The sequence below is a fragment of the Gopherus evgoodei genome, chromosome 2, assembly GCF_007399415.2.
Source record: "Gopherus evgoodei ecotype Sinaloan lineage chromosome 2, rGopEvg1_v1.p, whole genome shotgun sequence".
NCBI classification, from domain to species: Eukaryota; Metazoa; Chordata; order Testudines; family Testudinidae; genus Gopherus; species Gopherus evgoodei.
This window is the reverse complement of record NC_044323.1, coordinates 197601100-197627911: the sequence shown is the minus strand read 5'-3', so window position 1 is coordinate 197627911 and position 26812 is coordinate 197601100. Positions and strand designations below refer to the sequence as shown.

Sequence of the window (26812 nt, the reverse complement as noted above, 5' to 3'; positions counted from 1 at the left end):
CAAAACTGTATTTCTAATCTTTCCTCTTAATCCATCTCCACTACCACTTCTCTATCACTATTTACAATTCTACTATTCCCCCCAATTTCCCAGACTCAAAACCTGACTCATCTTTGACTCGTCCCTCTCCTTACCCTATATCTAGTCTGGCTTCCAATATTTGTACTGAACCTCTCAAAGTTTTAATCCACTTCCAGATCAGGAAGAATTGGTAATGAGTTTGATAGGAGATTGAACCTGGACTATTACTTGGCTTTGCAGCCCCAAATGAAAGCCAGGCCAAATGAGGTGACTAAATGGATATGACAAAGAAATGCATAAAATGATATATCAAGTAGTCATGCCTAGAAATGAATTTTTGGGGGGGGGGGAAGGAGGGTCATCCAAAACAAGTGCTGAACCAGGCCATAGTAACTAAATTTCACCTTGGCTGGACATTTCATTAATTTCCCCACATCTCTCAGAATGTTAACATAAGAACGGCCATACTGGGTCAGACCAATGGTCCATCTAGCCCAGTATCCTGCCTTCCACCAGTGGCTGGTGCCAGTTGCTTCAGAGGGAGAGAAAAGCACATGGCAATTTATTGAGTGACGCATCTTGTCATACAGTCCTAGCATCTGGCAGTCAGAGTCTTAGGGTCACCCAGAGCAGGGGCTTATGTCCCTGACCATCTTGGCTAATAGCCATTGATGGACCTATCCTCCAGGAGCATACCTAATTCTTTTTTGAAGACAGTTATACTTTTGGCCTTCACAACATTCCTTGGCAATGAGTTCCACAGGTTGAATGTGCATAGTGTGAAGTAGTACTTCCTTCAGATTGTTTTGAGCCTGCTGCTTGTTAATTTTATTGGGTGACCCCTAGTTCTTGTGTTATGTGAGGAGTAAATAACACTTCTCTATTCACTTTTTCTACACCATTCTTGATTTTATAGATTCAGGATTTTATCATATTTCCTCCCCCACCCCCAACCCCTCCACTGTTCTATGATGAACAGTCCTAGACTTTTTAATCTCTCTTCATATGGAAGCTGTTCCATACTCTTAATCATTCTTGTTACCTCATCCTGTACTTGTTACAATTCTAATATATCCTTTTTGAGAAAGTATAACACACAGTGTTCAAGGTGTGGGCATACCATGCATTTACATAGTATCATTATGATCTATTCTGTTTTATTATCTATCCCTTTCTTAATGTTTTCTAATATTTTTAGCTTTTTTGACTGCTGCTGTACATTGAGCAGATGTTTTTAGAGAACTATTCACAATGACGTCAAGATTTCTTTCTTCAATGGTAAATGAAGACCCCATCATTTTATGTGTGTTGTTGGAATTATGTTTTCCAGTGTGCATTATTATGTATAGAAGTGATACCCGTTCTCTCTCCCACTTCCAGTTAATATTTCCCCCTAGTTCTCTCATTCATTCATTGTACATTATAACACTTTTGAAAAATAAAAACAAAATGATTGGAAAAACATTTCAATAAAAAAAATTCCTTTAGTTATTATATTTGGTGCACATAGTGTGACCAGATGTCCTAATTTTACAGGGACAGTCCCAATTTTTGGGTCTTTTTCTTATATAGGCTCCTATTACCCCCCCCACCCCATCCCGATTTTTCACACTTGCGGTCTGGTCACCCTTGGTGCACAGTTGTGTGTGTAATGTTGCAGTGTGTGTACCTGAGATGGAGAGGGCTTGACACACACTGAATTGTATTGTGCTGTAGGCACAGCCTTTCAACTTCTTTCTCTTCAAACAACAGTTGTGAGAAGCAGAAACCAAATGTACACTGACAATGTCAAAGTTGTCCAGGATACGTAGGATTTCTCTAAAGTGATAGAAGGTTAACAATCAATCTTTAGGTTGGGAGAGGGAGTTTTAACAGGTGGGGTAGACTGGTCCTTTTTATTGTTTGGGTTTTTTTTGTTGTGGTTTGGGCTTTGTGTGTCCTTCTGCACTTGGAATCAATAGGAATTTTGCTAGACACTTAATCCTTTCAGAATGTTTAATCCAAAGGGTGGTTATTAGGGGGTAGAAACATAGGAAAATGAACCCAGCATATTACTGTGCACACCTAACCTGTTGTTGAATGAGAGGGGAAGGGAAAAAAGCTTTTGAATCTTGCATTTCTCTTGACTTTGACAGTTTTAAGCACTCAAGTTTTAAAATGTTGACCTTATGCAATAATAATCAAACAGACCTGAACCTGATTCAGACTCCCTGCCCTAGAAACTATTTCTCTTAAAGAAAGTCTTTTAGTCCTAGGATGTATGTTGAATATCCAGAAACTCAGTTATGACAAAGAAAAAACAGCAAAAAGTTCTGTGGCACCTTATAGATTAACAGACTTATTAGAGCATGACCTTTCGTGGGTGAATACCCATTTTGTCGGATGCACGAAAGCTCATGCTCCAATATGTCTGTTAGTCTATAAGGTGCCACAGGACTCTCTGCTGCTTTTATAGATCCAGACTAACACGGCTACCCCTCTGATAAAGAAAAAACAGTACCTTTAAAGGTACTTAACAGCATGGACTTAAATATGAATGGAAGGAGTCAAATTTGGAAGGCACAAGAGGAGCTTTATACTTTCAAAACATGCTCAAAACAACCTAAAATTAGTTTTAGCGCTTTCAAAGCATATTTAAAGTAGAAATCAAAACTGCAGCAGGATTATTTAGAATAGACCATCAAAGGGGCTCTGCGGTATCAGGATGAATGGAAAATGCAATAAAATGTGAGTTAGTCCACATATACACAGGAGAATATCCGATTTTTCACAATGGTTAGATTTCCTGTTAGGAAGAAGGAGATTGTTGCAAGCAATCAGTGCAAAATGTTTCCATATTCCCACATGTACTGTCTTTAATCTCACATACGTCATAGTTAACACTTTGCACTGTGTTCTCTCCTGGCTGTAAATTCAGTGGATAGATTTCTGAGCATGAAGACTACATGAAAATTGACTAGACCTTAAAAGAAAACCAAAAAAAAAAAAGAAATTCCTATTTTGAATTTTTACTTTGCATGCGGTATCTGCATTATATAGTTCTGACACAAGGTAGTGAGATCTCAATCCATAGGCCCTTAGTGATGCAAAACACTGCCAGCTGGATGGCTCTGTGCATTGATAATGGAACATGGAGCATTTCCTGTCAGATTGCCAGTGAGAAGCCGGGCCTGGCTGATATCACACAACAATTCTTCAGTGGTCTAGAAGAAATAATTTTCATGGTCTTTATCTAATTTACTAATGTGGTGGTGGCCATATCCCCATATCATCAGTACAATTAGTAGAGAAGCTAGGGCAGTGGTGGGCAACACATCCTGCTTCCTACAGCTCCCATTGGCCAGGAATGGCGAACCGCAGCCACTGAGAGCTGCAGAAGGCCATGCCCGCGGATGGTCAACATCAGCAAAATGTCTTGCGGCCTCCAATCAGATTACCCTCATGGGCCACATGAGGCCCACAGACTGCAGGTTGTCCACCACTGAGCTAGGGTGACCAAGCTATCTTTTCACCTGGGCAAGCCTAGGTCATTTTAGAGCAAGGTGGGGGCGGAATCTGCACTCTTTCGGTGTGTGCTTAGACTGTTCCAAGGATAATGAGTGGACTTCAGCAAGTGTAGCTGCCAGTTTGGCACATTTTACAGGCATTATATTAGAATTTAAAAATACAGATAGGATGAATATTCTATTCATACGCAAAACAACAAATATATGTAAATAAATGAGTACCTAACATACATATGATGGCAGCCATGTTTGATACGCTGCAGCTCCAGAAAAAATGCACTCCTGAGCTTCCTAGATATTTACAACTCAGAGTGCATCACACTTCTGGAACCCAGTGTAGTGCACGCCAGGGCAGAGGTGCTGGAACTAGGTGCTGCACCCCTTGGCTTGAAGTGGTTTCCATCATATACAGGGTTGACAGTTTGGTTGAATGGCTCTCAGCATCCCCACTATAAAAACTATTCCAGCACCCCTGCTCCAGAGCATAAACACTGGGAAATTCCCAGGGTGCAGCTTGAACGGAGCTGGAGATTCCCCTTCCCAACCTTAAGTAGCTCTCTCCCACTATTCTCCCCTGTTCCAAACCACCCCTCTCACTTTCTTTCTCACTCCCACACAATCACTGGTTCCCCTGAGACAGCTGTAAAAGTAACACTGAGAGACTAGCCAGGCTCAAAGTCAGCCCAGCCTTGTGGAAGCCACAGTAAACACACCATTCTGCTATTCATGACATACTGCTAGTTTGAATGTGACATCATAGAAGTCCACTTAGCAGTTACAAGTATGCGTGTGTGGACAGAAAACATTAGCAGTTCAAAGAGTTCCCATCTGTGAAACTATCTGCCCCTTCACTTACCGCTAGTGACAGTCAAGCGCATCACATGGGTTTTGTTTCCACCATGACGACAGCGGTAAATTCCAGAGTCAGAAGATGTAACATTTTGAATGACAAGAATGTCGCTCTCCTGAGTAGCACAGTCTACAATTGCACGCTCCTGGTAATCTGAACCATAGGTTTTCCCTTCTGACAAGTTACACAGGACTATGGTATCCATCCGATCTGCTTTAATCCTTTCCCACATCACTGGCCGCACCAAATCTCCAACACTGTAAGAACATCTAAGTGTCACATTTCCCCCTGGTTCAATAATCATGTGGTTGGTTGGTGACACGGGGACCTCAAAAGAATCTATTAAAAGGAAAGCAAAAAAGACTGTTTATAATGGATACCAGTTATATTTAAGAGCAACAATCTATTCCAAGAAGTACCGTTGAGCATATGCTAATATTACGCATTAATATGAATTAATTGGCTTAGAGTGAAAGGATGTTTTAAGTCATCTGGTAATTTTAAAATACTGAAAAGGAACACATTACATACCCACATTAACCCCTGACTCCCGACTTTTTAAGGCAACTCCCATCTTTTCATGTACTGTGTATGTAGGGGAGGCAACCTATGGCACATGTGCCAAAGCAGGCACGCGAGCTGATTTTCACTGGCATTCACACTGCCTGGGTCCTGGCCACTGGCCTGGGGGGGCTCTGCATTTAAATTTAGTTTTAAATGAAGTTTCTTAAACATTTTAACTAACTTATTTATCTTACATACAACAATAGTTTAGTTATATATTATAGACAAGAGACATTCTAAAAACGTATTACTGGCATGCAAAACCTTAAAGAGAATAAATGAAGACTCTGCACACCACTTCTGAAAGGTTGCTGACCCCTGGTGTATATATACCTGCCTACTATATTTTCCACTCTATGCATCTTATGAAGTGAGTTTTAGCCCACAAAAGCTTATGCACAAATAAATGTGTTAGTCTCTGAGGTACCACAAGTACTCCTCATTGTTTTTACATTACATATGTGCACATATGCACACGCTATATTATAACACCTCCATAATGCAGGATGTGAAGACATTTTCAAGTTTATTTTAATGCATTACCCATTTACCCACATTGCTGAATAAATCCCCACCCACAAGAAAATTATAGTAACAATCAAGTTAAGATTGAGATGGTATTTTCCTTCTAAAAGTCTGTTTTTCAGTCACATTAATTTTTCTTTTCCAGATTAATAAACACTTGCCTGCTGTGATCTCTCATCACATATACTTAAAACAAAACCACACCTCAATTCCCTATATAGTTCCAAATCTACATTCATCAGCTAGATTACAGAAGGTACCAGTTAATGAACTGAAATTCTCCCAACCACAACCCCAGTGCACCTCAAAAAATCCCAGACCTGCCACTAAGGAAAAACTTGCATGATAGCTAAATATTTGACTGTCCTATGAAAGGTCAGTAACTCCCCAAACGAACTAAATCAGTTACTATCAGCTCAAGAAACTAACTTCTCAGTTATACAAATTTCTTAAAAGTAATTCTTTTTAAAAATCTTTCTTGTTGAAGTTTCTTAGCCCAGAAGTAATTTTGGAGTGAAATAGTTAGCTGCTTATAAATAAACAAAGCAAGAAAAAAAATTCTCTTCTTTAGGACAACTGTAAATGTTCTTGACATTCAAAGGACTCAAGAACAGCTTGGTTTCTAACATCAATTTTTGGATATATGTAACTCCTAAATGGCAATAGATATTTTTGTCTTGTTTGGAGACATTTGGTGCTGAAAGAGGTTGGAGATCAAGTTAGTGTAAAAGGAACAGTCCAGGGTGCTCAGTGTACTCAATTCCCACTGGAGGTAAGGACTGAAGGGTTGGATCCCATATTGCCTTTGTTCACTTCAGAAACTTGTCCCAAGATGCATTTCTCAAGCTTTCACATGTGCTTGGTATCATTAACATACATATGGAGGAGACTGAAGTAAAACAAAATAATACGAAGTCTCATTAAGTAAATTGAAAATTGGCTGATAGCTCTCAAAATGTAATTGTAAATGAGAAATTTACACTGTACCGCAAAGTAGCACCCTCTAACCACCAGATTCACATTCACATATGGTTGTGATATTTCATACAAAATATGCCACGTACATGATAAATAATGAAGAAAACAGGTCGCTGATACAGAGCCATCTGAATTGCTTGGTACACTGAGCACAAGCAAACAGTATGTGTTTTAATACGACCTAATGCAAAGACATACACCTAGGAACAAAGAATGGAGGCCCAACTTGCAGGCTGAGGGACTCTACCCTGGGAAGCATTGATTCTGAAAAGGGGGCGATCATGGTCCATAATCAGCTCAACAGAAGCATCTAGTTCAACTATATGGCCAAAAGATTGTGATCCTTGGATGTACAAATTTAAGAATATCAAGCAGGAGTAGAGCAGTTATATTGCCTATTATCAGGGGTAGCCGTGTTAGTCTGGATGAAGTGGGTATTCACCCACCAAAGCTCATGCTCAAAAACATCTGTTAGTTTATAAGGTGCCACAGGATTCTTTGCTGCTTTTATATTGCCTATATATTTGACACTGTTGCAACCACTACTGAAATCATCATCTCCAGTTCTGGTTTCCACACTTCAAGAAGGATGTTGAAAAACTGGAGATGGTTCAGAGAAAAGCCACAAGAATGACTGAAGAATTGGAAAATATGCCAGATAGTCAAAAACCTCAAGAAGCTCAATTTATGTAGCTCATCAAAAAGAAGATTAAGGGGGTGACTTGTTCAGAGTTTATATAAGTACCTTCCTGGGGAATACAAATTTTGATGAATAGAACTCTAATGAGCAAGAGTACAACTAAATCCAATGGCTGGAAGTTGAATCTAGACAAATTCATACTGTATGGTGCAAAATTTTAACAACAAGGGTAATTAACCTTTGGAACAACTTGCCAAGATTATCAAGAGTGGATGTTTTTCTAAGAGACATGATATGGTCCAAATTAATTCAGAGAAATCTTTCTGACTTGCACTATGCTTAGTCAGACTAGATGATCCTTTCCGGTCTTTACATCCATGACTTTATGAAAAGTGCTATTTCTTCATATTATATTAGTGACCCAATAATATGTAACAGTTACCAGCAGAATAGCATCTTGCAGTAAGAGATCCTATTGTAATATACACACAGGAAGAATAGAATAAAGGTGGCTGTGGACCTTAAACCTATCATTTTCAGACTTGTATGAACTTAAATACTTGATATTGTGCACTTCAGTCATGATATTGCATTAACTTGGTTATTTTTGATATAATAAATATTAGGATAGGAAGAAAATGAAAATAATAGCCAGACATATTTAAAAAAAAATAAAACAAACAAGGATAGCACTGAAATTCCTTGCCAATATGTAGCAGTTTGAGCATCATCCGTCATTTAAACCTGTGGAAGTGGGTGTAAAATGCTGCCATTCTGACACAATAGCACTTTACACATGCTGTGCATAGGTGCTCCCAGAAGGTGCACAGTAGTGAAGAATCAGGTCTACACATTTCTAATTAAATGCTCCCAATACATGGATCAAAAATACTGCACATTTGCAGCTTTTGTTTTCTTTAATTAGCTCTCTTTATCTTGACACAGGTGTTAGCACAGTACTTTCCACCCCCTCCTCCATGTAACAACTTTCTTTTTTTAACACATCTCACTATATATTTACTTCTTGCTTTGTGTGGGATGTGTGTGTCAGACTCTCTGAATAACAGTTTTTCCCTGCTAATGCTGGAACTAATTCAGTCACAGTCAGAGCTATCTTCTGTCTACTCATATCTTGTAGCCATGGACCCCTCCCCATGATTTGAGGCCACTAGAAATGTGAAAGAAAATCTCTACTTTTTTCTCTTCAAAGTATAAGTCTCCATCCATTTTTCTTGCTATCATAGCCTTGAAAATGTAAATGGATATCAACCAATGTAAATTAATTGCTAGGGTTTAAGAGGACGAGCAGTTAAGCTCAAATTCTGCAACAGGAAGTTGGCTGGAGCTAAGGATTCCAGTATCTATTCTCAAAATCCTGTAACAAAAAGTTCCAGATTTAGGGTTGAAAGGACTTTTTGTTTTGAATTGAAAAAGTTAATTTTTAGTTTTAAAAAGTTTTAAAAATCAAAATGAAATGGTTCTAAATTATCTAAACAACTTTTTTTGATCTGATCTAAAAAAAAACAGATTTTCAGCTTCTGAAAATTTTCAATATTCCTACTTTTTGTTCTGATTGGACATGGGAAAGTTTTTTTAAAAAAATATTTGAAAATTCTTGCAGGACAAGAGAACTGTTTCCTACCCAGTTCTAATAGTTTTCTCACTCTTTGGTCAACCTCACTTAGTTTTTGTTTCTTCACTGGCAAATCATTCAGACACCAGGCTCTCCCCCTCCCAGCTAGTTTTTCATTCATTTTTCAAGTCGGTATATATGACTATTACTGCTTATCACAAGTTGCACTATTTCCAGATTTACAGTCTTGTAAACCTAATATTCGTTCTTGAGTTTAACTTTACTTTATAAACATCACACATTACTGTCTTTTTAAATTTTTGATATAGAAAGACAATTACGGTAACCTTAAACATTGATCCTGCCAACATGAGCAAGGCATAGCTCAGTGAAAAGAAAGAAAATGCATAATGATATCCTATGCCTTCTTGTGGCTTTGCATTTGTTTTGTCTATTTTGACCAGTTTATTTTTGGATATATTTAGATTTTGTTTTGCATAATGCTGGAAAATTTCGCATCTGATTAGACACACAATGAGATCTAATAGATAGCTCTCTTGATTCTCTTCTAGTACCCTGAAAATCTGTTCCCAGATTGGTCTCATTTTAATTCTCTGCAGAATTGGGATAATGACACTTTCCTTTGCAAAGTGCTTTGAGATCCTGTGATGAAAAGTTAATTACTACTCTTGCAGTTCATACATACACACTCATGCAGGGTGAGGCAAGCTGATGCTAGGCAGGTACACTTGCTGCCTAGCAACAATCTAAGTCAAGGCATGAGTACACATGGTTGCTGTGGGGAGCACTCCATCTGAGCTCATCAATTACAGTCAACATCAGGGTGCATCTAGTTCAACGATATGGGTAGGGAGCAGCCTATGGGTAGGGAGCAGAGGCACCTCAACAAATTACTTTTGCATATTTTTCACATCCCTGCAGGTGGTAACAATTTTGCAGCTATTTTTGCTCCTACTTACTTTTTCAAAGACAAATAGATATGGGGGAACCTCAGCAGGTGCCGAGGTTCCACTTCATTAGCATAAACCAGTACACAGCCTTCACTCCAAACATGTTCTCCCTTCTCTGCCCAGAATAAGGAGGATACTTTTTTATGGATTCTTGTTTTACCATAATCTAATCCAGAGCTACCAACAAAAGATTTCAATTTTGAACCTGCACTGTACAATCCTACATTTTATTTTGATTCCATCCAGGTATTACAGGTTTCTTCCTTATTAAAAATGAGGCAGGTTGTTTCATGCTAAGTTTCTTAGTACCAGATACTCTAGTATCAAATAGATAAATAAGAGAAACCCATACATCACCAGTGGTTTCTACTGCACATTTCATCTCCATTTCCTTCTTCCCTTATTAAATTCCCAATTATACTGTTTAGTTGACAAATGAGCCAAAAGAAAGGCTTATCTTTAGAGGCAGCAGTGGAAAGAGGATCTGGGATACTTTAAGAATATTAACAAGTAAGCTCCTTTCAATGGACTCCACTGAAATACTGGAAGTCTAACCATCCCAATTTATAGTTCCCCTCACACTTTTCTCATCTCCTATCTGGGTTCATTCTGCAGATTAGTCATAAAATGCAGTATATTTTCCCAGCACAACATGTTTCTCGGTCTGTTCTATGGAGCCTATTACCCAGCGCCATCATTTTAAATATTTTAATTTACCATTGTACACTTTCCACTTCCCTCCACCATTGCATTATGTAATAATATGCATATTCCATTAACACAAAATTTAATCAAATCAAATTTTTTCTTTAGGGAAAGGGAAAAAACAGCTCCAGATCTAAGCTACTGGGTGTCAGAGGGGTAATGGTGGATAGTGCAGATATTATATGCTTAAGCCAAGTGAATTTAATCGTAGTTGCAGCAGTATAATGCTGTGGAATAATAGTTGGCAAACTAAATAATTTTTGTCATATACACAGATATATTCAAAAAGATATAATTTGACAACAGCCTTAAAATTAAGAATGCGCTATGCCTAGAACAACCTTCACATTTCATAGTGCTAGCCTATGAACCAGATTCCCATGAAGTTTTGCGGTTATGCTAAGCAAGGAAAATTTCCAGTGTGCTGTATTACTCCAAGGGGAAATTCTCAACCAAAAAATTAAAAATTCTGCACACATTATAAAATTCTGCATATTTTATTTCTCAAAATAACAAAGGAGAATCATGCCAGTTTCAATTATTTTTAGTAATGCAAATACCTGTCAGCAAGTACGTCTGTAACAACACAGACAATAAAAAAGATTCAGGAAATGCTTTTTGACAAATAGATTCCTTACTCAGCATAATAATGCAGAATTTTGAGTAATAATTCATTGAAACTATAATACAGGAACCTATTTCCCATACTCTTCAGAAATAGTGCAAAGGCTTGAGGGAATCACAGGTAATGGAGGAGCTGAGGGAGAGGGAAGTAATTGCTGGGAAACAGCCTAGGAGTGAACCTGACACATTGTTGGGTGTGGATGGGAGAATTATGGAATATGTTTTTTGTAGGGTGGGATTGTTAGAGAGTTAGGGAATCTTGCCCATGACCCTGACTGACCCCTAGATTCTCCCATTGTCAGGCACATCTTCCCACCTCCATGTGTCCCTGCACTCCACTCCCCATTCAGCCAGGCATAGCTGTCCCATCCCCATTCAGCCCCCCATGTGACCCTGCACCCCCCCCCGTCCCAACAGGGCCGCCTAGAGGTAGGGGCAAGTGAGGCAACTTGCCCCAGGCACCGGGCTCTGCAGGGGCCCCCATGAGAATGGCTGAGATTCCGTCCCTGGTCCTAGCTTGCCCCGACCCAGCCCCTCTTCCGGAGCCTCAGCGAATCCAAGACCATCACTGAACAGCTGCAGCATGGCTCTGGCAGGGCCCCCGAGCCCCGCCCTGCTCAGAGCCGCGTGCTAAGGGGGCGAGGCTGCAAGCTCCAGCAGGGTCTGAGCTCCCTCCTCTCAGCGTGGAGCTCGCAGCCCTGCCCCCTTAGCACGCAGCTCTGAGCAGGGCAGGGCTCAGGGGCCCTGCCGGAGCCACATTGCAGCTGTTCAGCAACGGTCCTGGACCCACTGAAGCTCTGGGTGAGGGAGGAGCTGGGGGTAAGGGGCCAGGGCTGGGGGGGGGGTTGGATAAGGGGCAGGGAGTCCCAGGGACAATCAGGGCACAGGGAGGGGGCAGAGGTGGGGGGGATGGTCAGGGAATGGGGGGTTGGATTGTGGGCATTCCAGGGGTCTGTCAGGACTCAGCAGGGGGGTAGATAGGGTCGGGGCAGTCAGGGCACAGGGAGAAGCGGTGGGGTCCTGGGGTGGTGGTTGGGGGAGGGTCTCCGGGGGACGGTGAGGAGACAAGGAGCAGGATAGGTTGAGATTCTGAGGGAGGCAGGCAGTTGTGGGGCAGGGAGCGGGTGGGGGTCGGATAGGGGGCAGGGCCAGGCTGTTTGGGAGGGACAGCCTTCCCTACCCTAAAGCTCATTCAGCAGTTTGGAGGCTCGCAGAAGAGCCAAGCTGTTAGCTTTTCCATTAGGGCTACCATCCCTTTCACTTCTCAATGCCAAATTATAGCCAATATTTAATTTCAGTGCCATAGGGAGATTCATGTCAGAGGAAGGTAGCTTCATTTAAAATTTGCCACTGGAGGAGGGATCACATGAGAAGAGCAATATCCTTCCCAACGCTACCAAGGGAGACCTCCCTCCCCTGCATTCCCTGAGGCTTCAGAGAGGTTAAGTCAGTGGTCCTCAAACTTTTTGTGCTGGTGACCCCTTTCACATAGCAAACCTCTGAGTGTAATCCCCCCCTTATATATTAAAAACACTTTTTAATATATTTAACACTATTATAAATGCTGGAGGCGAAGCGGGATTTGAGGTGGAGGCTGACAGCTTGCAACCCCTAGTAATAACCTTGTGACCCCCTGACGGGTCCCAACCCCTAGTTTGAGAATCCCTGGGTTAATTTAATTTTAGCACCGTGTGTCCATTCGCATGCATGTGCTGTTTTGAGCATTTCAGTTTTCACAACATAGGCTCATCCCAGATTCTAGAACAAGCTCAAATGCTCAGTTTGTGCAGTATGTACATAAGCTATACTAAAGAGAAACCCACAGTAACCGTCTCCACTTTGTGAGGGACCCCTTGGAGCCAGTCTCTAGGAAACAGATAAATGCATGTGGTTAAGTCCATTAACGGCTATTAGCCAGGATGGGTAAGGAATGGTGTCCCTAGCCTCTGTTTGTCAGAGGGTGGAGATGGATGGCAGGAGAAAGATCACTTGATCATTACCTGTTAGGTTCACTTGGCATTGGCCACTGGCGGTAGACAGGATACTGGACTGGATGGACCTTTGGTTTGACCTAGTATGACTGTTCTTATGTTCTAACCTAAATGAACCCAAAGTTATGGAGGCAGATGTGAGTCAAGGAAGCCAGCAGAGTATCAGAAACCTGGAAAAATCTCTGACTGAGGTGGTTCAAAAGTTTTGGATTTTTTTTAAGCAGAATTTTTTTTATTGTTTCTTTAAACAATCAAACACAGCAAGCAGCAAATATTTGGCCACACACTTCTGAAACCCCAAACCATATTCAGGTTTTGGCAGACTAATTTCAGCTTTTCAATTAAAACAAAAAACACAACAAATTTTGAAGGAAAGCAGACACTGTCCGTGATTTTTTTCTGCTTTTTAACCCCCCCCTAGTTTTCGATCCAGAAAAAGTTTTGACGGAAAATATTTGTCCAACCCTTTTAATGAGCTTTAGTGCCTTTTAGCACTAGCTGATGCTGAGAACCAGTGATACTTTGTAAAGAAGTTTTCTCAAAAATGGGTTTGTGCCAAGATGCAGAAGGTTTATTTTTCCCAGGGCCGTTTTTGGGGGCGGGGAGCAAGTGGGGCAATTTCCGCCAGGCCCCATAGGGCCCTCACAAGAATATAGTATTGTATAGTATTGCAATTTTTTTATGGAAGGGGCCCCCGAAATTGCTTTGCCCCAGGCCCCCTGAGTCCTCTGGGCAGCCCTGTTACCCAATCCCATATGGCCCTGAACCCACCCTCCCATTCAGCCCCTGGCTCAGTGTTGTCACCCCACTAGCTCTTGTGCCCTCACCCAAGTCCGTGCCCTCAACTAGGCCAGTCTGTGTGATACCCTCCCCACAGCAGCCTCACGTGCCCCACTCTGTCTCCCTCCCCCACATCCAGTGGCTCCTCACCTGGCCCTGTGGGTGTGGCATTATGAAGAAGGCAGCTCTCCCCCTCCCTCTCTGTGGCTAGCTGCTCCAGCCTGTGAGCCAGCTGCCCTCTTTTCTGGTGCCACATCAGCCCTGGTCAGCAAAAGGTGTAATTGCAGTTTCCCTTTGCCTCCCCTTCAGAATCATTATTTGGGATGGGAGGGAGTGTAAATCTGCAGGGGACATTAATTCTGTGCTTGGCAGTGGTGTAAGACTAGTGTATATGTTAACACATGTTATGCCACATATGACTAAAAATAAATGTGCTTATTAGGCAAAAATATGTTTGGTTCTGTTACTTGAGTGACTGGTTATAAATTGTATTGAAGCTAAAAAAAGGGAAGAAGGTGGCAGACACAGTATAAACAAGTATGGTTTAAAAATAAGTAGCTTTGTAATCACTTTAGAACAGAAAAATCCACATGATTGCTGCAAGGCTGTTCTTCAAATTAGTAACTAACTTTTCTGTGTTGTTCTGTCTAATATTTTGCTAAATAACCAGGCTCAATCAGCTTATCTGATGTCTTATATGCTAATACCTGTAACAATAACGTCCCATTTTCTTCCTCCAAATATCCCTTCTTTCAACCAATCTTCCATATGCTATTCCTCCTAATAAATAAATACTGAGGGGTTGTTTTGTTTTTGTTTTTTCATAAAATCATTTTTAAGAAGTGGAATTAATACATAAAGAAAGTACATGACCTTTTATCATCTAAGCAATCTTGCCACTCCTTTTTCCAGTTCCAGTTGTGATTTCCTGTCTACCTAGAGATTGAGAGAACTTCAGGGCTGAAAACCTTCAAGTTTCCTAATGGCAATTTCCCTACACTGTGTATATGGATCATCCAAAGTTCTCCTGTACTACACTTTACATTTTCATTTAAAAATGTGAAAATAATTTCTACCATGTTCCTGTGTAGATGTACCTTTAATATTATATCTAGAGTTAAAAACTGATCTAATTAAGGAATCTACCAAGATACTGTCACATTTGCAAGGTATCTAGCTACATTGCATTTCCATATATTTTCCAGTGATTGCCTATTTTCATCATTTATAACAGGACATTTTGTCTCCAGCCAGGCACAAGTATCTGGGACATTGATCCTTCTCTTTAGGAGAAGGATCAGAGTTGGCAATGTTATCATAATTAGAAAAAGATGTCCCACTCTAGCAGCCACAGAGATTTTCCGTAGAGACTCCAGCACAGGGATTTCCGAACTGAACGTGAAAACAAAAAGCCTGGAGATGAAGGGACTCTCCCTCACTGCACAATAAAGAATTATGCAAACTACAGTATTCAAGAGGAATAAATGCAGACATCTTTATTTCAGGTTTCAAGGTAGCAGCCATGTTAGTCTGTATCCACAAAAAGAACAGGAGCACCTTAGAGACTAACAAATTTATTTGAGCATAAGCTTTGGTGGGTTACAGCCCACTTCATCGGATGCATGTAGTGGAAAATACAGTAGGAAGATATTTTATATATATATATATATACACACACACACACACCATGAAACAATGGGTGTTACCACATGCACTATAAGGAGTGTGATCAGTTAAGGTGAGCTATTATCTATTACCCATCTTGCACACTTTTCTCGCTATAGGATACTTGCCTCTGGAAATTTCCACTACATGCATCTGATGAAGTGGGTATTCACCCATGAAACCTTATGCTCCAACACATCTGTTAGTCTATAGAGTGCCACAGGACTCTGTCGCTTTTTGCATCCTATATACGTTCCATTCCGTTCCCCCTTCAGTTAGTCCTTTTACCCGAACATGCCAGGAGAGAACTAAATCCCTCCACATAGCCTTTTGTATTAGTTTAACCTGAAATTTGTTTAATTAAATCAGTGCAAGTCTGTATGTAGACGAAGTATCAGAATAGAAGAGTGATGGACCACACAGTTTATTTTAGCCCTAGACTTCCCCTGCCTGCAAAAAGACAAAGAAAAGGGTGTCCCTCACAATCTGAGCCCCTTCTTAAGAAGAAAAATGGGTTCCTTCCACCTGTTTCTTTTCCCCCCACCTTCTCTACTGAAAGGAAATGGTGAACTTCAGTCTGTACTCCTTTCCCCCAAATAGAAAACAAGCAGCAAAAAAAAAAAAGCTTTTAACAATCACATCTCCGTGGCAGATATCTAGGAAGGGCAGTCTCACTTGGTTTGAGCCGCTTCCTTTTCTATTAATTGTTAAGAATGTGCTTGCCACTGTAAAAGACACAAAGACTGTCCTTGCCCTTAGGAGCTCACATCTAAGAGAGAGATAACGAGCAAAGGCCCATCAGAATCATGTCTTCTTTCCAGCTACAGTAAGTGGCTGATAATTTTTCACTACAAATCTATGAACCTCATTCCATACTTAGACACAGATAAGCTGAAAAAATGTTATTTAAGGTGAATAAGGACATGGGGAAAATATATGTAATGTGCTGCTTTAAGCAAACAGAAGAACAGCAATCTGGAAGGTAGTGCAGTGTCGGTATATAATTGCACTAGTTAAGAACAATTGCGCTCTGTCTCTGCTATCACAGAACAGAGCAGATCACTCTATTTAAAATGTGATAATACTTAATAGGTACATCTGGCACTGAAACACTATTAATACACTACCTCTCATATTTATTATTGCTCAGGAAATGCATCCCCCTGGGGCAAATGGCCCATTATCATTGATAGATTGAAGCACAAATTTTGTCAAAAATTAAACTATTTCTCTTTGCATTACTATCTTTCAGAGAGAGCTCTGAAACCAGAGAAAGAACTCAAATAAACTTTTCCAAGATGTAACAGGTGATATGCAGAATTCACATCACGAGATTTTAAAGTAATTCTTGGTGTAAATGGAATATTCCATTTTCAGTTCAAAGCCTAAAATGAGAGTGTTTGGGGGAAAAGAGCAATGATTCTGTTTTACCTTCTGAACGCAATAGTAAGGAAAGAACCTGGGAATTCTTATTTAAGGTTAAACTTTCCTTACTTACAATATTTTGAAACACGCAATGAAAGTTCCTCATGCAACTTTAATTCTGTCACTATGTACCATTGCTCTGCACACACACCATAAAAGGATGTCTCTGGCTTTACCACTAGTTTCCATTTTAAACCTTGTATGCCTTGACCATTTAGTTATAAACTCTTCCCTTGACTGCAGATTTTAAGACGCCCACTTTGTTTAAGTAATAGGATATACATAGATTAACAACAAAGGCGTAGTGTGTAGGAATAGACTACTATCCCTTCAAATAGCTTGAGTACGCCAGTCATGCTAACCATGTTTTCTATGTTTTAGAAGCTCCAAGAACCCAAACATAGAACTATAGCAGCAGTGTATACAGGTAGCAAGGCCCCACGTACTGCTTATCTTCAGTAAATATGGTTACTTGAACTCCACTATTCCCATATAGTTCTGTCTTATCAGATTTGTTGTGTAAAGAGCAAACCACATAACAAAAGGCAAGCAAGGTATCTGAACCTGTGGTGAGCCCGACCACTGAGGAAACTCCAGCTGCCAACGAACAGCTAGTCTTTTTTCATCTTCTCTTGGCCAGGAGGCTGTGACACAGTCATTCCTAATGTCGCCACAGTCATTCCTGTTTTCATCAACTCACTCTTACCTGAGTTTAGAGTCAATCACCACAAAAAAACTGAAGTGGGTACACCTCACAGCAGCTCATGTCATTGGCAACATAAGGCTGACATAGGCATTGAGCACCTGTGCTTTCTAAATGCCACAGGCTCCCAGGACTCTTCCAAAAAGTATTTTAAGAGGCTTGGTCCTAATCTACAAAAGACATGTTGCACTGGAACCTATTTAAACAGTACCTCAATGAATGCCTTGCTCTCCACAGGGATAACACAACACTGGGAACATAACATTCTTGGTGCTAGGCTATCAGGAATGATCAGGCTGAGTCCAAGCCAGCTGTCATTCAGATCAGATGGTAGAATCTACTGTTCAGTAACTTCTGCCCACAAAAATAAATGCCCTTAAAATAAATAATCAAGCATCCATGCCCTTTTGCCTGAAGGGAATTTTTTTTTGAGGGGAGAGGGGGCTCTTGTGCTATTTTAGATACCATACTGATAAGTACAGTATAAAAACCTTAGGTAGATGTAGATGGGTAAATTAGATCTAGAGGATTCTGCCTCTGTAACATTTCCAGGTTGACAACTGTATGAGAAAAGCAGTTTGACATCGGACAGGTCTGTGTGTGTACACGTAGCACAAGAAGCAAGATGTTGGTGTTGCCGTTTCTCAAGAAGGGGTGAATAAGAGGATAGTCTGCAGTTGTGTAGGCGATGCAAATGTAGGAGTTTTGTGGTGTGAACAGGAGGATGGTAAGTTCCAGGTGAGAGAATGGGAGTAAGTGCCTCACACTTTCGTGTGCAAGATGCAGAGTGTAGGCATGATTATCTCATCATTTTGAGTGGTGGGTGGGCAATGGTATAGTGACACATAAATGGTTGTTTGTAGTATCTTAACTGTCTATTTTCCATACTTTCAGATGCTTGATTTTGTTGATTTTTTTCAGTTTATCATTGTCTTAGAATTTCCTGTCTTTATTTTGTTTTTGTTTTTTATTCTAATGGTCTAAATTTTTCTTTCCTTCCAGAACTCATAAGTGTTTACAATCTAAACTTCAGCTTAATTAATTCTTTTGGATGAGGATTTTGTTCGTTAAATAAATAATAATTTAAAAAAACCTGTGTTTTGCAAAAATTAGTCTCTGAGCTCTTGAGTTACATTTTACAAATGTAGCTATACCAAACTTCATATCCCTAATCAGCTCAACGACTGACTTCAGAAAGTCCAGCAATCGGTCATAGACCTGGGGTCAAAGTGCATTCTCCCAATGAAATTCAGCAGCATCTGCGGAATTTAAGCTTTATTTTAGGATAGTTGGGGCAGCTTCTAGCCTTTATGGTCCTAAAGAGAACCTCCCAAACGTGAACAGAGTGCAAACATGTATAGTGCTGAGTGTGCTGCAGGAAGAAAGCCTGAAACAATAGCTATATGGGATGGGCAAACTCCCTACATTCAGCTCAATTTGTGGCATCTTAATGGAGCTTTCTCTGTGGTTTTTTAGGGTAATAGGAAGTGGTTGCAGTTCACACAAGATAGGAATACTACTAAGAAGGCCCTTAAAGAACTCTAAACAGCTTTGTGTACACTCAGACCACAGCAAGACACACTATCATAAAAATGACGGAGCTGGCAAACGTTTCCCTGGTGGACACTAGAGTTTTCAAATGCCCTGTTTAATCAAATCAAATAAAGACAGAATGTACCATCAGGGTCTCTACAGTAATATTCTAGATGTTCATTATTTCATCCACTTATAGATGCTTCACTCACATATCTAAACAACATACTTGGTGTTTACACTAAAAATACCTATAGTTTTATTTGGTGCTTAAGTATTTCAGCAAATACAACTAAAGTGAATGTGGACAATCAAAAAATTAGCCACTTGTTGCCATATTTACCCAGTGACAAACTTCAGGGGTCCTGCCTTGAACCTTGCATAATCATTTATACCAGTGCAAAATGGATGTAAAATGCTACCAAATCAGAATGGTAGCAATTCACTCTGACTTTGTACTCACTTTGCTTGTGTGTTAAAGTACTATCCAAGGTGCAAGGTAGAAGATAATCCAGCTCAAGGCCTCTATGGAGTATAAAATAGGGCTGACTGGAAAAACAAGGATTCTATATCACACACAATAAATAAGGCTTTGATATTTGCTCTTTTATTCCAGATCTGGCAGACTAGGGACTTGAACCAGAGTCTCCCACATCCATAGGCACACAGACATGGATGGGACTTCCTGAGTCATCGATTCCAGATCCCCAGCTATCATAAGCTACCTCATCATGTCATCCCAGTCATAAAATTTATCAAGCTCCATTTTAAAACTAGCTAGGTTGTTTGCCCCCACTAACCCTATTGGGAGGTAGTCTAGAACCTCACTCCTTTCATGGTTAGAAACCTTCTTCTATTTTCCAACCTAAAAGGTACTCATGACAAATTTATATGAATTTGTCATTGTGCAAAAATTGTTCTTTAGATTGTCCTTTACCTCCCTCCCCAATATATTTATAGAGAGCAATAATATCCCCATCTCAGCCTTAGTTTTGCTAAAATAAACAAGCCAAGCTCTTTTAGTCTTCTCTTGTAAGACAGACTCCCCATTCTCCTGATCATCCTGGTACAGCTTTTTTCTGTACCTGTTCCCATTTGAATTCCTCTTTCTTGAACATGAGTGACCAGAACCATACATAGTATTACCAGTGCCTTGTACAAAGATGTTACTACTTTCTTCTCTCTCTCTCTGCTGCAAGTACCTCACCTCACACTTGCCTTTTTCATAGCTACATCAATTGGTGATTTAAGGTTATTTTCTACAACTTGCTCTTCCTTAATGGCCTCACTACTTACCAAAACCAAGTCTGAAATAGTATTGCTATCACATTCCAGGTGAGTGTCCTAATGCTAACTAGCTACAGGCTATTCTAGGGTGGATCTCTCTTTCTCCTTGCCTCCCCATCCCATACCTCCCAATCCTGAATCTGAACAACCTTCCTGATGAATTTTTTTAAAATTTTGGGCAGTACTGATAAACTTCCATGAAAAGTTTCAGTTTCAATTAATCGGCATTTCCCAACAGAAACATATTTTACCAAAAAATTCCCAACCAGCTCCACCAACAATGGCTGAGATAACAGCAAGGAAAGGAATCCATATCCAATACTGTTAGTGTAATGTTGGCTCAATAGTAGCCCAAGAGTTTTTCACAATCTTCAAATATAGTCTAGACTATGTGTGATTCTAATTATGTCTACAACTTCTGTAGAACACTTCTCTTCCACTCTAACTAATCTGGAAATTAAGTGATGCACTACAGTGCTGAGAATTGTCTGAATGGAGTATTGTTGATATTTTTTTATAATAAAGAATGATCCAAGACACTTAGGGCTTATCTGTGCACAGAAGTTGTGCAAGTTAAATTTAAGTTCAAAATCTGATTTAGATAAATTAGTTAAAATACAAAACTCCGTGAACACCCTTTTGTTGGTTTAAAACTGGCTATATAGAGTTTAGCTTGTGCCTGTAAATTTACCACTGCAAGCTGCACTGATATAAGCCAAGCTTATACTGATCTAAGAGCTCCCACACAGAAAAAGTAATAGTGGTTTAAATCAAATTAGTATAAAAATCACACCTTTAGTTTAAGTGATGCAACTTTGCATGTAGAGCACGCCTAACAAAACGATAGAAAATAAAACTAACTACTTTGCAAGAAAAACAAGGATTTCAAATATTTTGGAGTAAAACTTTAGATCTCATTCAGTTCACTGTATTTCATAAAGATGGAGCTTACTGCAAAATTCCAGATATGCCATTTTCAAAAAATAGAAGAAGTGAGGTTCATAATGTCTGCAGACAATGTATAAAATAACTTCAAAATACCCAATTAAACAAAGAAACCAGCCCTTTTGGAAAAGTCCATTAAAAGTCAGTAAAGTACAAATTTTAACAAAAAATCTTAACTCATGAAGTCATTGTTACTCAAAAACAGTCTCATATGTCTGCCAAAATGACCCTTCTCTGATATACTGACCGGATTTGCGTATACAAAGAATACTGCCTCAATAAACAGCTATCTTTTTACAGGTACTGAATGTTACTTGATAACAGAATTTACCCTGCAGGACATGAAGCAAAACAGAGGGAATTATAATATTTAGCTCGCATATAGCACTTTTCATCCATAGATCTCAAAGCATTTTAGAAAAGACGTCAAATTTGACTCTCTCCATGTTAAAGGTAGAAAAACTGTAACACAGCATTATGAAACTAAAAGCGAGCAGGGAAGTGACTTGTTCAAGATCATATACAGTTGGTCAGTGGCAGAGCTGGGAATAAAACTCAGGTCTCCTGAATTATAGTTCAGTGCTCTATTTGCTAGATCATCCTGCTTTCATTGGCTCCAGGACTGTATATACATATGGTGAAAACCTGGCTCCATGGAAATTAATAGGAGCTTTGCCACTGACTTCAAAGAAGCAGAATTTCACTTATAGAATGTGCGATACTGTACTGATTAATGGCTCAGTAAAACTAGATATAATTGACAGAAAATGTTCTGCTATGATCTTGCAGTGATAGATATCTTTCCATGCCCTATTTTTAATTAAGTGTTTAATGCATGTGGTAGAATAAAGTTATAAGGCATCATCTGGTAAGGCAGTTCATTCAATTTAGACCAATGTTTACATACACCTTTAGGGAAGCAAATAATTCTCACAAATTGTTCTTGTTTCCAGGCTTAATTTTTCTAAATGAAAAAAATGTTATGTCTATGCAACATTTATTCTCTCTCGGCAGATTAAAGAGAACATCTGAAGAATTTTTTTAAAGCACTAAAATGAGGGTGGGGAGGTGGGAATCTCTAACTGAGCATACAGAACGTCATGATATCATTGTTAGATAGTTACCTCTGACAACAGCAGCAATTTTAACTGGGATTTATAGTTTGCTGATACATGTGAAGGGGATGCCATTTGCAGATATTACACTGAGGACTAATTTCCCAAAGGAAATTGGAATGAGGTGGAAGCCTTGTTTCTTGAGGAATTTTAAGGTAGACTGGCCAAAGCACTCAAAAAATAGGGATCTGGGCACAATCCTGAAATGGTAGAGTGATGGAGCAAAGGACCCATAGGTCTCTTTCACTTCTAACTTTTTAGATTTTTTGGCAAATTCCGGTGAAGAAAGGGTAGACTTGCTCAGAGCTCAAATTGGAATGGGTCACAAAGGGTCACCAGCCTTGTCCCTTTTTTCTTGAGACAGCCATGTTGTTCTTTACTTTTTTGTTTTAAAGTAAGCTTTGAACTCTCATGGCTATGAAGTGGAAGCTAGTGGGACATCTGAGCCCAATCAAGGGATGATCCCACATAGCCCAGCAGGACAACCCTATTCATGCACCTTTTCCCTTTCCCAGGTCAGTGAGGGCCTAACCTGGTCAGGAGTATGAGCCTGAGGCCAGGTGGCTTTCTCTCTGACTCTAACAACTGCTGCTCCTCCTTCTGCTGAACCCCGTCTGCAGACTCAAGCGAACATCACTGTATCTTTTAAAGTTTTCAAACTTCTCTTTACAACCTAAGGCCTAGAACCTTTTTTTTTCCCCAAGTGAAAACTTAGATTTTGACATCATCACAAGGCTTGTGGGGCCAGTCTCTGAGGCATACCAAGATTTTTGCCTATGATTCAATCTGGCACTATCCAGGGGTGTATTTCAGTACCACTGAGAGGGAGCCAAGCCAAGGTACCTGTGATCATGTCTTGAAATCCAACAAGTCTTAACTAGACTTCTGTTTGGTTTAGGTTTTTAATTTGTTAGAGATGGCTGGTCAGTGTGTGTGGGATGCAAGAACTGAATACAGATATAGCCCACTGGCCCATTGGTCTGTCTGTAAATGGCACTGCTAGCTAATGTGCTGGAGTCAGGGTTACATACCTGTGCCTCACAACTTGCTAAATGAAATACTAGAATAGATGGCATGTGAAAACCACTTTCTACACTCTGCAAATAGTATCACAGAAAGTTAATTAAAAAAACTGTTAAAGTGTTTGCTGGTGTCATCACTGATATTTTCATATTGACATTTCACCAAAAGGAAGAGTGAAGACCACAAACTTTCCTTCCACTGCACTTGGGTTTCCATTACAATTCTCTTTAAACCTCCTGTGTTTCAATTAATTAAAAAATAGGATTTGGAAAGTCAAATGTACCAGTCAGACATTATTTAAAATCACTTTTAAAACTGCAAAAAATGTACTATTTTTATGGGACCTAATAGCTTGGTTTAGCCTTTAGAAACAATCTCCGGGATGACTGATATTAAAAGTTCTGTGGAAGATTTTAGGGGAAAATTTTCAAAGGCTCAAATTAGCATTTGGTCCCTACTGCCCTTAGGCCTTTTGGAAATCTTCCCTCTTATCCTTCAAGCAAAGGAGAGTTTTCTTTCCTTCCAGAACCTTTTAAGTTTGCATTTTGGTCTCTTTAGAAGATCAGTAAAGACCCTAAATATAACCAGAGATATAGAACAAGAAAGCAGTTACTCAGGGATGTCACTGAAGGAAACCATTGGTGAGGGTGAGTATGGAGCTCCACCCTGGATTTATCAATGACTGACTGGTACAGGTGCAAGGTGCAGCTAATTAAGCCTTCCCTGCTGTAGGGAGACTGCTAACACAATCCCCATACTTGTTTCAGGAAAACAAAATGCTCCCCTCAACTGGTAGAATGACTGATGACTACATAACAGGTATAGTCATTTCCATCCCAGAATTTCTTATAAAACAGCTTTGGGGGCAGGGGGAAAACAAACAGAATTAGCAAGTTTTAAAAGTGTTGTTTAGTCAGGAAAGTAACTGTGTGAAAACAGCATCTTCCCATTCCCCACATCTGGTCACTATGCTGACAAAGAGAAGTTTTTTACTGTTGACAAAGCTAAGTTAGGTAGGGAAGAATGACCTAGGTTCCATCTCAATAAAAGTGTCATATTAAACCCAAGGGCAAAATCTTCATTTTTGGAGGAAAGCTGAGAGGTAGAGGGAACACAGGTTGGATTTTAGATCCCAGGCTGAGCCTGGCAGTCAGAAAAGTCTTCTCTCTTATTTGACTTGGAATTAATGTGAAAGAATATTATCTGGGGAGAATATAGATCCCCAAAATATCATTTTAAACAGACAACTGACTACAACTGCAACTTTAACTTATAATGATGCTGAAATAAATGAAGGGTAGAGGACAGAGTGCAGGAAGGAAGATGGCATTTAAAAAGGAAGTATCCCATTAGCAGCTACTGGACTTCAACAGTTAGAGGCTAAATTCTCCTTTAGCTCATCATTGCTTGAAAGGGAAATACCAATAAATAAATAAAATGAAGATATGAGTAGTCACATTTTACCATGGTAGCTCTAGCAGCCTGGAATAGGACACAGTCTTTCAATGGTTAGCTGTTTAAACGTAGCCGAGGCTGAGGAGTAACCAAAACGTATTATCTTCTGAAAGCTTTTCAACAGCCTGCACAAAACGAATTCATGTTTATAATCCAGCTCCTAGTAGATAGATGTTCACATCATAATTGGCACTAATTGGCCTTACTGCTGACAGTCTTGACAGAAGAGCCAAACAGACAACTACCTTGCTGCTCCCACCTCCAGGAGATAGCAAGAAAGAAAGGATCCTCCAGCTTTCCTCTTCCACAGGGACAAGAAGAGAAAGCAAACAGCAAGAATAGCAAACAGCAACTACAGAGATAGGTGAAGCCACATGGGCCCATTCCCTATCCCGTACAGACTTTATTAACGTGGCCATGCCTTCCTCCTCTCCCCAGCTTTAAACAGTGCCCATTTGGGAAAGGGTTTTTTGTTTGTTTTTCATCCTATCCTAACTGTCTCCCTTTTGTAGTCTCTTAACTCCTAAATGGCTATTTACTCTGTCATTCTGTTTCTGAAGAACTTCTGGGCCAGAAGGACTGATAACTAGGTAGTGTGGACCCAAAAGCATGTACCCCAAAACAGTACAATCTACAGGGTGACAAAGGCTAATTTCATACAGGTAGTGAGGTTGCAAGGTCATGAGATATTATTTCCCAATGGAAATGGCTCACTGATGGTGCAATGTGCAATATTCTCTAAAACTCTGTCATTGCTAAACCCTTGTCATGGCAATTAAATACATTTGTATCACTGCTGTGATGTCTTCCCTCAAAAATTCAGCTCTTCTCCTTTGTGATATATGTTGATCACTCCTACCTTGGATACCTGGCAATGTAATTATTTCCTGAAATGGTAGCAAGCAATCTTCAAATGACTCCATTAGCAGAGCAACTGAATCATCCATCAAATTCTGTTACCAAAATGAGAGCCCAGATCTTTCTTAACTTTGTATATATTTGCATTTACCACCAATTTATAAAATAGCAAAGGTTTCACTTACCTAATTGGATAACCTGTACCACCTTTTCCCAGACTCCATTTGGGAATGTTATGGAGCATAAATACAAGCCTGTGTCTGCTTCAGTGGTCTTCATGAAGTTTAGGGACTTGTCTCTTGAGAAAGCATTTATAAAGCGAACTCTGTCCTTATATTTGTCTTCAATATGCACACCGTACAATGGGTGGGAGACAGCAATGACTTCTTTGCCAGTTACAATACTCTTAACCCAGGACATCTGGGTTATGCCATCTGTCTTTGGATAGACGCATTCCAGATTCATATTATTGGTGAGTTTTACAGTTGCATCCACAAATCTTCCTTCCCCTGTGGCTGAAACACATACCCAGCGTTAGCACTAACTATAGTTTCAAAGTTTAACCCAACTAGCTAGCTAACATTCTAAGATCAAGCAAAATATTTTAGAGGTTGAAAAGCCTGGCAGCACAAGAACAAGCCCAGTAAAATCCTTATGGGTGTTATAACTTATAACAGTTAGTTTTTCTGAATGCCTTCAAAATTATTTAAGCCACACACAAATACTGATGAATTCTGATTATATCTGTCATGCAAGAAAAAAAGAACATATATTGCTAAAGAAAAAGAAAGCAATCTTACTTTCAGCTAACTGGAGAACAACAATAAGGCAGGCAAGATAGTCCATCTCTGAGAGCGCTGGGGTAGATTTCTATGTCATACAGCTTTATTCAGACTCCCTTCACAACATGCTATTTCCTAATTGACTGTTATCACTGAAGTCTTTACTTTTGAAATGAGACACCTGAAAGAAACAATGTGCTTTTACTTTCACATAAACAATAGCCCCATCTATAGGCAATCAGGTTCACAGTATAGTTCAGCTATTCACATCAGACTAAATGTCTATCAAAATT

The 26812-nt window shown here is 39.8% G+C and overlaps 1 protein-coding gene across 1 annotated transcript in view; it reads right to left on the bottom strand.

Moving 5' to 3' along the window:
* CD226 (CD226 molecule) overlaps positions 1 to 26812 on the bottom strand; it is a 76100-nt gene that overhangs the window by 26991 nt on the left and 22297 nt on the right. Inside the window, exons 2-4 of the mRNA XM_030552665.1 lie at positions 26538 to 26700; positions 25923 to 26252; positions 4384 to 4716 (exon numbers count right to left, since the gene is read on the bottom strand). Of these exons, the coding sequence (XP_030408525.1) occupies positions 4384 to 4716; positions 25923 to 26252; positions 26538 to 26583 (709 nt within the window). The 5' untranslated portion in view covers positions 26584 to 26700. The remainder of the gene's footprint in view (positions 1 to 4383; positions 4717 to 25922; positions 26253 to 26537; positions 26701 to 26812) is intronic.